Source organism: Aquarana catesbeiana, linkage group LG02, assembly GCF_042186555.1.
Source record: "Aquarana catesbeiana isolate 2022-GZ linkage group LG02, ASM4218655v1, whole genome shotgun sequence".
In the NCBI taxonomy this organism is placed as follows: domain Eukaryota; kingdom Metazoa; phylum Chordata; class Amphibia; order Anura; family Ranidae; genus Aquarana; species Aquarana catesbeiana.
Window position 1 is genome coordinate 468,462,066 of NC_133325.1, and position 12,302 is coordinate 468,474,367.

Genomic DNA, 12,302 nt, shown 5'->3' on the forward strand with positions numbered 1-12,302 from the left:
GATTTCCCAATGTGTCTGTCTCCAAGGTTGCGCTGGAGCCTCAGCTGGTGGTTGATAACCAAGAATCTGCAGGCAAAATCCTTCCTACCAGTTACCTGGAAGGTGGTAACAGATACCAGCCTTTCAGGTTGGGGAGCAGTCCTGAAAGAGGGGACTGTCCAAGGGAAATGGTCCAGATCAGAAATTACCTCACCCATCAACATTCTAGGGATTCGGGCAGCGCGCTTGGCCCTGAGGGCCTGGATGTTCAGGTTACGGAATTATCCTGTCAGGATCCAATCCGACAATGCCACAGCAGTGGCCTATATCGATCACCAAGGGGGCACGAGAAGTCGTGCGACCCAGAGAGAGGTGAATCATATCCTAACTTGGGCAGAAAAAAATTGACCTTGCCTATCCAGTCTTCATTCCAGGAATTGAAAATTGGCAGGCGGACTACTTGAGTCGTCAGCAGTTGTTCCCGAGAGAATGGTCCCTTCGCCCCGATATCTTCCTGACAATGTGCCAAAGATGGATCCCAGACGTAGATCTGTTTGCGTCCAGGTTCAACAAAAAGATCGACAACTTTGTGTCAAGAACAAGGGATCCGCTAGCATGCAGAACAGATGCCTTGGTGTTCCCGTGGAATCCGTTCTCATTGATTTATGCATTCCCTCCTATTCTGCTGCTTCCCCGATTTCTTCGCAGGGTCACGCAGGAAGGGAAGTCGGTGATTCTTGTGGCCCAGAAGATCCTGGTATGCAGAGATCATAAGGATGGCGGTAGGGGACCCATGGACCCTACCACTACGTCCAGACCTTCTCTCGCAAGGTCCAGTATTCCATCCTACCTTACAAACGCTAAATTTAATGGTTTGGCTATTGAGACCCACATTCTGAAAAAGCGTGGGCTATCAGGTTCAGTGGTATCTACCTTGATTAATGCAAGGAAGCCGGCCTCCAGAATCATGTATTAGAGTCTGGAAGCCATATGTCTCCTGGTGTGAATCCAGGGTTTGGCACCCCAGGAAGTATGTCATAGGTAGAATGCTTGACTTTCTGCAGATGGGGTTAGAAATTAAGCTGGCCTTGAGTACTATCAAAGGCCAGGTCTCTGCCTTATCGGTATTATTTCAACGACCGCTTGCTTTGCATTCTTTGGTTCGTAGCTTTATTCAGGGGGTAACACGGCTTAATCCTCCGGTTAGGTCATCCCTGAACCCTTGGGACTTGAATTTAGTTCTGTCGGCATTGCAGAAGCAGCCTTTTGAGCCGATACGGCATATTTCTTTTTGACAAAGAAACAAATTTGTCTGGTAGCCATATCTTCTGCAAGAAGGGTATCAGAGTTGGCTGCTTTTTCTTGTAAAGAGCCATATTTAATTATTCACAAGGATAAGGTGGTACTGCATCCTCATCCTAACTTTCTACCGAAGGTAGTTTCAGGTTTTCATCTAAACCAGGATATTGTTCTACCTTCCTTTTTTCTAGAACCCTGTTCTATGGAAGAGAAGTCACTACATTCTCTGGATGTGGTGGGAGCAGTCAAAGTCTACTTGAAGGCGACTGCTCAGATTCGAAAAACGGATGTTTTTGTTTGTGTTGCCTGAAGGTCCTAAGGTAGGACGGGCAGCATTGAAATCTACTATTTCTAAATGGATTCGGCAAGTAATTGTTCAAGCTTATGTTTTGAAGAGGAAGATTCCACCCTCTCAAATCAAAGCGCACTCCACTAGGACTGTTAGTGCTTCGTGGGCAGTGCATCACCAAGCTTCCATGGCTAAAATCTGCAAGCCCGCAACCTGGTCTTCAGTCCATGATTTTACCAGATTCTGTCAGGTGGATGCAAAAAGGCATGAGGATATTGCTTTTGGATGTAGTGTGCTGCAGGCAGCAGTATAAGTCCTATAGTCTCATGGTGCCCTACTTTTGTTGTGTCTCCCTCCCCTCAGTTGGCATTGCTCTGGGACATCCCACATAGTAACTACTAAGGGTCTGTGTCCTGTGATTTACGATAAAGAAAATAGGATTTTTATAACAGCTTACCTGTAAAATCCTTTTCTTGGAGTACATAACGGGACACAGAGGTCCCTCCCCTCTTCTAATACACGTATATTGCTTTACTACAAAAACTGAGGTACTCCCAGTAGTGGGAGGGGTTATATTGGGAGTGGACTTCCTGTCTTAGGGTGTGCCAGTGTCCATCACATGAAGGTGGCCTATGACCCACATAGTAACTACTATGGCTCTGTGTCCCTAGATGTACTCCAAGAAAAGGATTTTACAGGTAAGCAGTTATTTTTTTTTTTTTTTTGTGGGACTGCAACATTGCGGCAGACCGATTAAACACCTTTGACACATTTTTGGGACCATTGACTTTTATACAGAGATCAGTGCTATAAAAATGCAGAGATTACTGTGTAAATGTCACTGGCAGGGAAGGGGTTAAATGTGTTTCTAACTGTGGGGATGTGACTGACTAGGGGAGGAACCAGATCGCAGTTCTTAGCTAGTAGGAACAGACTATATGTCTCTCCTCTCCTGAGACACACATCCCCGTTCTGGCTCTCGTGCCCACAATCGGCGGACATTGTGGCCATGCGCATCGGGTCCCCCGCTTGCTATAGCTGTTTAAAGGCCCGACATACAGCTACAGTGATTTGCGCAGGAGAGCCGACCTGCCGCTGTAGAATGATGGCAGCTGGTCGGCTAGTGGTTAAAGGCTAAGGTCAGCTCTCTGAACATGTTACATCTATATTTAGGTTGTATTGTGTAACATGTTCAGCACGTACCCCCGATCCCCCTGCTCACAATTTGAAAACAGATACATCAATCATTCACCCGATTTTCTGTGAATAAATAGACTGCAAATACCATCAGCCATTGCAGCTGATGGCTTGTATGTTTCATTGAGCTACAAGGGTATAGGTGAGCTGTCTTGTAGTTCATTGATCATTCTGCTCTCAAGTAACTACCTGCCCATATTGGAGGTATGGGCAGACAGCCACCCTGAGAGTCTGCAAGAGCCTGACCTTGCACCTGCAGCCTGCTGATTGCAGATGCAATGCTCTGAAGCTTCCTTGGGAAAATCGCTTTTTTTTTTTTTTTTTTTTTTACCTGCAAAAAAAGTGCATGTATTTTTTTTTTTTCCCAAAGGTCAACTTATCCTTGAAGACCTGGGTGTGAACAGTCTCTCTCCAGCTCCTTCTCCCTAAGGCTTAGTTCACAATGGCGGAGAAGGAGCAGTAAAAACAGGCAGTTGATCAACGTCTTTACCACCCCCTTGAGCGTGCGTCTCCAAATTTTACACAGCACTTAAAGGGGTGAGTTCAGATTGCCGCGATGCTTCACTTCACAGTGAGACAACTACATCTCTGCATGCTCACCAATTGATGTTTATGGGCCTCACTGCAACTGCATGCCAAACGTGGCTCAAGTGGTTGCTGCTCAGTAGTTCAATGTAAAATCTCCATTTGGAAAGAAACAAAATCCCACTGGAGGTCAAAAGACGTGCAGGAGGCGGCAATATTGCCTCCCTTAAACCGGCTGTCGCCACAAATTTTCAGGGAATCGTAAAATGCTGCCCACGTGAAAAAGATCTATGAATGCCAACAAGCCCACAGGAGAAACTTGACTGAAGATATTGTGCTCCACCAGGTAAAGGGGAGTCCAGAATCTGGTTTATAGGATTGTGCAGTTCCACTGTCAGAACATTAAAGCAATGTACCAGTAACTCAGTCCATTTTCCCCACAACTGTCAAAATTCACGTTAACCCACTGAAACCACTTCTCCTGATTGGAGTAAACCTGGCCCAAGCAGTGCAGAGTGAACAGTTAAGGGCTCCAGAGGATACCAAGGCTTCTCCTAAAGGGGTACTCTACTGATCACGTACTAACAAATGCATGGTTTGAGAAAACTTTATAGAAATTCTTTAAGTGCATGTCTTGATATGTCCTTTAGTGAAATTCCTGTATTTTGACATGTGCTGCTAAATGTGTATAATAATTAGATTGTGTGTAATCTCTCAAAAATACGGAGTATTGTGATCATTACACTTGTAAAGTATGTCTAATCTAGTCGATCTAGGTGCAAATTCTAAAATGAACATGAGTTTGCCTCCCTTGTTAAGTCCTTTGGGGCCACCTTTTTAAAATGTTCTTGCATAATGTCTGCAGTTTTATCTTTTAATCCCACAAGAAAGCACTTTTTGTCATAACTTTCTGTCATGGGGCCAAAACGCTTGCTCCCAAGATCTTATTGCAGGACCATCATTGCTATCTTATGGCGTGCACTCCTCATCTGAACTACAGGCAGACTTGTAAATACACAATGTGCCTGTTTATTCAGCCATAGTACCCCCAGAATTGCACCTAATCTTCACTGTGGCACAGCAAAGCATATTTGGAAGTGTAGTATCATTCTGCCAATGTCACCACAAAGGACATTGCAATGGTTGTTGGCAGGCACAACAACTAGACTCTACTGACCATAGCCGTGGAAATGTTGAAATGTAAATAAAAATTGTTTGGTTATAAACAATGTGCACGTGCTGAATGTTACAAAAAGATGATAAAAATGAATGTAAAACACATTGTATTTTATTTAGGTCTACAATATAGATTTTTTTTTGGGCAAAAAATTTTTCAGGTCTACATTCAAATGAAAGGAAATTGAATAATTTCTGCTTTTTTGTATCGTCACATAAGCGGATGCTATAACAGGTGTGGTATCTATCTTTTTTAGGTTTATCTAATTCACATACACCAGTGAGGCCACCCAGTACATCAAGCACTGGTAGTAGGGGAAGGTGAGTGCACATTTCTCATCCTAGTCTCTAACCTTTCTATAATCCTTACAAAAACACAGTAATGTGAAGATGGTGAACTAAAACACTGCACAAGGCCCGGGGCTGCAATATGGTGGTATAAAAAAACGAGAAGGAAGCTGAATGTTCTGCTATTCTTAAATTAAACATCCTGATGCAGTTGACTTCTGGAATCTGCAGGCTATTCTTGTATTTTTGTTGTCTGGGTCACCCCAATGTGTTTTTAGAAGAATCACTGACATTGGTATGGTGCGTTAGAAGGCTGCAGGTCCCAGAGATTGATCCGAAATGTTCACAGTATTAATATCATGTAACCTAGCAGAATTTCTTATTTTCTGAAGTGGGAGATGTGTTTTCTCCGGGCCTTTGTGCATTAGAGATGCAATTACTTGCTGAACAATTGCTGCTATTTTTTGTTGTACTGTATGATTGCATTACTGTATGGGAACACCATAGTTTGTTTTTTTGAGTCTTTAATTTCTAAAAGTTTTTTTGGGTGTTTTGGTTAGTTAGATGCACAGAACAGAGTTCTTTAACCCCTTCCCACCCCCCTCTCGGCAAACCTTCAACTGGGTCTTTTTATGCTGGGGGCGGCATGAACTTTCAATCATTTAATTGGCTTTCATAGTAGTCACGTGATCGGCAGCCCAACTGCCAATCATAACCATAGACAGATAGCCATCTGTGACAGCTCGGTCATTCTGCTGAGAGCTTGCAGTGAGCTCTCAGCATGAAAGCCTCAGGACGCATGTGTGGGTTAAAAGCCTACCCTCCACATTTACATTAAGTGTTTGGCAAGGAGTTAATGGTATGGTAGAGCTAGCATGGGAAGTGTTTCCATTGAAGGCTGCTACAAACCTGCAAATTCAAAAATATAGCTTTGGTTTTTTCCTACCCGCATTATGGTCTATTGGAACCAAACCAGTTTGCTGTTTGCACGTATTGACATCCTGGCGACAAGCCTTTGTTTTAGCTTTCTTGCCTCTTGCGTCATATTGCAGCTTTAGAGGTAGGGTGTCCAACATGGTTGGTAGGCTAAGTATCCCCTCACAACTACTTTTCTTTATCGTACATCACGGGACACAGAGCACCATAATAATGACTAATTGGGTTATACGCTACCTTTAGGTGATTGAACACTGGCAACCAATAGAAAGACGTTTCCTCCCATATAACCCCTCCTATACAGTTAATACCTCAGTTTTTTCGCCAGTGTCTTGAAGGTGATGGTCATGGCTGTTGAAGCTCTTCAAAATTCTTCAAATAAATGTCCCAGTGAGGATGTTGTAATCGGATCCATTAGGATGGCATAGGAAAGCTAAAGTGGATGGTAACGAGCCTCGGTTCAAGAGTGAGGTTTTGCTTGTAATGTGTCCTATATGGCGCTGGACCCTTGTTAAAGTTGGTATTCCTGGTCATAACTTGTCCAAGGTAAACCAGAAGGGTGCCTTACAGGTCCAAGGGTGTGGACCCCAAAGAATGGGGGACCCAGTCCTTGAAGGTCCTCTGAGATGCTACCCGCCGTGATGGGGGAAGATTGGGCCTGGTATAACAGGCCCTGCTGCTTGGGACGGTGAGTACTCCCTTTGGGAATTTTTTTTATACATATTCCCTCTGTTAACCTTGTGCTTGTGTCTGGAAATTTACAGATGACCGGTATGGCGTGCGCAATGTGCGCCGCGTGCGCGTCACAGAGGCGCTGCGTGCATCTGGACACGGCAGATGCGGCGTGCGCGCATGTGCTCAGTCCACTGCCAGGTTAGGCTTTATAAGGAGCTGGAGCTCCTGGTGTGTGCTGGGACAGCACAGAGCGATACTTGGGCACATGAGTCTGGAGGTTGTTGGACACAGTTGTGACAGGTTAAACGCTGGCTACAGCTTGTGGGGAGTACTTTGTTTCCTCGTATGTAAGCAATGTCTTCCATAAAACGAGGTACAGGGAGCAGGGCAGGCACAGGGGTAAGAGTAACTCCCTTGAAAACAGGAGACCAGCCCCATGCTGATACAAGCTCGGTCTCCCCTGAAAGACCTGCGGCATCTGGCCTGGCTGAGCCATTGCATTTGTCAGGCATAGTGGCCACTACCAATATTCCTGCCTTGGCTTATGTTACTAAGGATGACTTGGCATCTGCATTAGCTGGCCTGGAAGGCAAAATAGCTTGCATGATTGCTTCTGTAACGCAGGGAGGGAAGAAGCATAACAGATATCCCTCCCCTGAGCCCGGGCCAAGTGGAGAATCACTGGAGCACCAGCACTCTTATAGCCAGATGGGTCCAGGTGATCTGGGACCAGACTGGGCAGAGGATTTGGAGGAGGTGGCCATAAAGGACCGGGAGGAAGGAGAGGGTTAAGAATCCTCAGCTGAGGACTCTGGTTCAGAGGAGCCAATTTCAGCCTCCCGTTCCCAGAAATTGTTTATCCGATCTCTGACTGAGATGGTACGAGTTGGGTTTAAGTTACCCCCGGTTCAGGAGTCTGGATTCTCCTGTTCTGCTTTGGGATCCTTGCGACCTCAGCAAGGTTCCCAAGCGTTCCCTTTGCATCCATTATTGGAGCAGGTGGTTTACGCAGACTGGGATCATCCTGACAGGATATACTTACCTCCAAAGAGGTTTTCTATCTTATATCCTATGGAGGAAAAGTTCAGGAAGAGATGGGGTACACCTTTGGTGGATGCCGCCATTTCTTCAGTGATTAAGAATTTAACCTGCCCAGTGGATAATGGTATTTAAGGATATGGCTGATAAAAAGCTAGAATCCTTATTAAAAGCCTCTTTCGCGGTGGCTGGTGCAGCAGTTCAGCCAGCAGTTGCAGCTATTGGGATTTGACAATCCCTAAAGGACCGTTGTAAACGGTTAATAAAAAACCTGCCTTGTCAGGAGGAACCTACCGAGGAATTGTCGGAGCTTCCTCATGCTCTGTTTTGCAGTGGACGCATTGAAAGACTCAATCCAGCAGATGTCTCGTTTTGCGTTACTGTCCATACATATGCGCAGGGTTTTGTGGCTAAAGAACTGGTCTGCTGAGACGCCATGCAAGAGGCTACTTGCAGCTTTTCCTTTCCATGGAGAACGCTTGTTTGGCGAAGATCTGGATAAATATATCCAAAAGATCTCTGGAGGAAATAGTGTCCTTCTCCCTACTAGGAGAGGTAAGCAACCCTCTTATAAAATTCCCAATGCTCCAGGACCTAGTGCTTCTTCCCCCAAGCGGTATCGACGGCCTCAGCCGTCTGGTTTTAAAAAGCCTCAGGGTCAGAGGAAGCCCTGGAATCAAAAGCCAGCCAAGTCCAACTCCGTCAACCTTGTGAAGGGACGCCCCCGCTCTCACGGGTGGGGGGCAGGCATAGGCTGTTTCTGGATGCATGGGAAAATCTGGTCCAAGACAGTTGGGTCATTTCCACTATAACACAGGGTTACAGAATAGAGTTCCGGGAAATTCCTCCAAACTGTTTTCTATACTCAAGGGTCCCGTTGGATCCAGAGAAAAGGAAATGCCTATTCCTAGCTTTGCAGCGTCTGCTGAAGCAAGGGGTAATTGTCAAAGTTCTGCACGAAGAAAGTTTTGAGTAAAACCCCTCGAATCTTTTTACCGTGCCAAAACCAAATGGGGAAGTAAGGCCCATTTTGGACCTCAAAGCTCTCAACCTCCTTGTAAACTTCCGGTCCTTCCGTATGGAGTCGGTTCGTTCAACAATAAAATCTCTGAGAAAGGGAGATTTAGCGTCCATAGATATCAAGGACGCATACCTTCATGTACCGATCTTCGGACCACATCAAAGGTTTCTGCGTTTCTCAGTAAAAGGCCCTCATTTTCAATTTGTGGCACTGCCATTCAGTCTAACCACGGCACCCAGGGTTTTCACATAGATTCTTGCCCCGGTGTTGGCATCCCTAAGGTCCCAGAAGATCTCCGTGGTAGGATTCTGGAAGATCTCCTCCTGAGGGATTGCTCTTGCCCCATCCTGATCCAAAACGTGTCAAGAACAGTGCAGGTTTTACAACGCCTAGAGTGGATTCTAAATGTGGACAAGTCAGCCCTTTGTCCGACCCAAACCTTGGTGTATCTGGGTCTGGTCTTAAACACCAAAATAAAAGAATTATTCCCGCGCTAACATATATATATTCAGATAATAATCTTAAGGACCAGCTGCATGCACCGAATACAGGTGCAAACCAAACCTTAAAGTGACATAGAAATATTAAATGGTGCTGCGCTAATCCTAGACACCCTTATTAAAAGGCTAAGAGTGATAATAAATAATTAAAGGTGATGTAAACAGCAAGGGGGTGTTATCATTGATCATAAAAAATCGCACTAATAAATAAGTAAACGTTAACGGTGCTAATAAATACTTAAAAGGTGATGTAAACAGCAAGGAGGTGTTATCATTAATCATAAAAAATCGCACTAATAAATAAATAAACGTTGATGGTGCTAAACACAAATAAATGTGAAGGATAAAATCACTAGAAATTCACTCATCATAAAATAGTGCCATACAGTAAATCATCAGTCCATAACTGTAATCATGTGCAGAAAAAAGTGACATTCGCAATCATCACATAGTAACAACGAATCTATGTGATCTAAATTGAATAACAATCAAATTAGCACATAAAGTGACCAGGTGCAAGGTGAGAAAAAAAAAAAAATATAAAGGGAAAAAAATAAATAAATAAGTGTAAACCAGTGCAATGTTCAGGGATTGTCCGGAACCATAACAGGCAATATTAATAAACGATGTGACTTGGATCGTTTAACATGCACCAGATGTGACAATAAAATAAGTCCTTTTTTAAAAAATGGTGATAGCGTCTTAACATGCAACAGTCACTCCGTGGTGTTTGATGTAAATCACACGGTGCTCAACTTCGTGTACACACACTCATGTGAAAGATGGCCCCTTACCTGAAGGCAATAGGGCAAGCGCATATAACCAGGGGTCTTTAAAAGGGTCCTCCTTATAGCAATGAAGCAAGCACATATGGCCCAGAATCATTCAAAGGGGGTCCTCCCAGGTGCAGAGACCTCTCCACGCGGTCCTAATTACAGGGGGAGGTTCCCTCGGTAATATAAGGGGATAAAAAACACGGGGAGCCCCAATAGTGTAATACTATTCCAACAAATGCTTTTATTAGGTAAAAACAAGGGTACTCACATAGATATCAACAGTAAAGTTCCTATCTCCGACGAGCGGCGAGCTCGTAACTCTATTACAGTATGTAGAGCCTGTCCAAAATCCTATCCAAGATCCTCTGATGAAGTCACGTGTGGTGTGACGTCACGCGTAAGGACGGGACAGGCTCTACATACTATAATAGAGTTACGAGCTCGCCGCTCGTCGGAGATAGGAACTTTACTGTTGATATCTATGTGAGTACCCTTGTTTTTACCTAATAAAAGCATTTGTTGGAATAGTATTACACTATTGGGGCTCCCCGTGTTTTTTATCCCCTTATATTACCGAGGGAACCTCCCCCTGTAATTAGGACCGCGTGGAGAGGTCTCTGCACCTGGGAGGACCCCCTTTGAATGATTCTGGGCCATATGTGCTTGCTTCATTGCTATAAGGAGGACCCTTTTAAAGACCCCTGGTTATATGCGCTTGCCCTATTGCCTTCAGGTAAGGGGCCATCTTTCACATGAGTGTGTGTACACGAAGTTGAGCACCGTGTGATTTACATCAAACACCACGGAGCGACTGTTCATTGTTAAGACGCTATCACCATTTTTTAAAAAAGGACTTATTTTATTGTCACATCTGGTGCATGTTAAACGATCCAAGTCACATCGTTTATTAATATTGCCTGTTATGGTTCCGGACAATCCCTGAACATTGCACTGGTTTACACTTATTTATTTATTTTTTTCCCTTTATATTTTTTTTTTTTCTCACCTTGCACCTGGTCACTTTATGTGCTAATTTGATTGTTATTCAATTTAGATCACATAGATTCGTTGTTACTATGTGATGATTGCGAATGTCACTTTTTTCTGCACATGATTACAGTTATGGACTGATGATTTACTGTATGGCACTATTTTATGATGAGTGAATTTCTAGTGATTTTATCCTTCACATTTATTTGTGTTTAGCACCATCAACGTTTATTTATTAGTGCGATTTTTTATGATTAATGATAACACCTCCTTGCTGTTTACATCACCTTTCAAGTATTTATTAGCACCGTTAACGTTTACTTATTTATTAGTGCGATTTTTTATGATCAATGATAACACCCCCTTGCTGTTTACATCACCTTTAATTATTTATTATCACTCTTAGCCTTTTAATAAGGGTGTCTAGGATTAGCGCAGCACCATTTAATATTTCATGGTCTTAAACACCGCCCAAGAAAGGGTGTTTTTAACCCCCCTTAAAGGTCATTTCCATAGTGGAACTCGTCCAGAAGGTGAAAAAAGAAACAAGACCTTCTATTCGGCTGTGCATGAGGTTGCTGGGCAAAATGGTGTCATCCTTCAACGCAATTCCATATGCACAGTTCCATTCCAGGGTGTTCCAGAACAGTATTCTGGAAGCCTGGGACAGGTCTGCTCGAACCTTAGATCATCCTATGGTTCTGTCCCCACAGGTACAATGGAACCTCTTGGTGGTTAAAAACCAGCAATTTGAGAAAAGGAAAATCCTTTCCTCCAACAGCTTGGAGAGTAGTAACTACAGACGCCAGCCGTCTAGGCTGGGGAGTAGTCTTGGAGGAGGCCTCTGTCCAGGGAATATGGTCCCAGGCAGAAAGGTCCCTGCCCATCAATCTATTGGATATTCGGGCAGCTCGTCTGGCTCTGCGCTTCTAGACGTCCAGATTACGGGGTCTCCCCATCTGAGTCCAGTCCGACAACTCCACGGTAGTGGCGTATATCAACCACGAGAGAGGTACCAGGAGTCGGGCAGCACAAAGAGAAGCAAATTACATATTGACTTGGGCAGAAAAACATGTGCCGTTTCTTTCAGCGGTGTTTATACCGAGGGTGGACAATTTGCAGGCAGACTTCCTAAGTCGCCAAAAATTGTTGCCAGGGGAATGGTCCCTGCATCCCGAGGTCTACTGATCTGCCAATACTGGGGGACCCCAGATGTGGATCTGCTGGCATCCAGATTCAATGCCAAGCTGGACAGGTTTGTATCCAGGACCAAGGATCCGCTTACTGTCGGGATAGGCGTATTAGTAGTTCCTTGGGATCAGTATTCTCTGATATATGCCTTACCTCCGAGCCAAATTCTGCCACACTACACAGAATACAAGAGGAACGGAAGCCAGTGATCCTCCTGGCCCCAGCGTGGCCTCGAAGATCCTGGTACTCAGAGATTGAAGTTGGCAGTGGGGGACCCATTGGTCCTTCCGTGCTGTCCAGACCTGTTGTCTCAAGGACCCATATTCCATCCTTCTTTACGGTTGCTGAATTTGATGGCATGGCTATTGAGACCAGAATATTGAAAGACCGTGGTATTATGGGTTCAGTCTTGTCTACTCTGA

General features: G+C 44.5%; 1 protein-coding gene across 1 annotated transcript in view; it reads left to right on the forward strand.

The window, feature by feature from the left end:
- The window catches only part of TRIM33 (tripartite motif containing 33), a 253,604-nt gene that overhangs the window by 186,508 nt on the left and 54,794 nt on the right, over positions 1–12,302 (forward strand). The window contains exon 13 of the mRNA XM_073613483.1: positions 4,723–4,786. Within this exon, the coding sequence (XP_073469584.1) occupies positions 4,723–4,786 (64 nt within the window). The remainder of the gene's footprint in view (positions 1–4,722; positions 4,787–12,302) is intronic.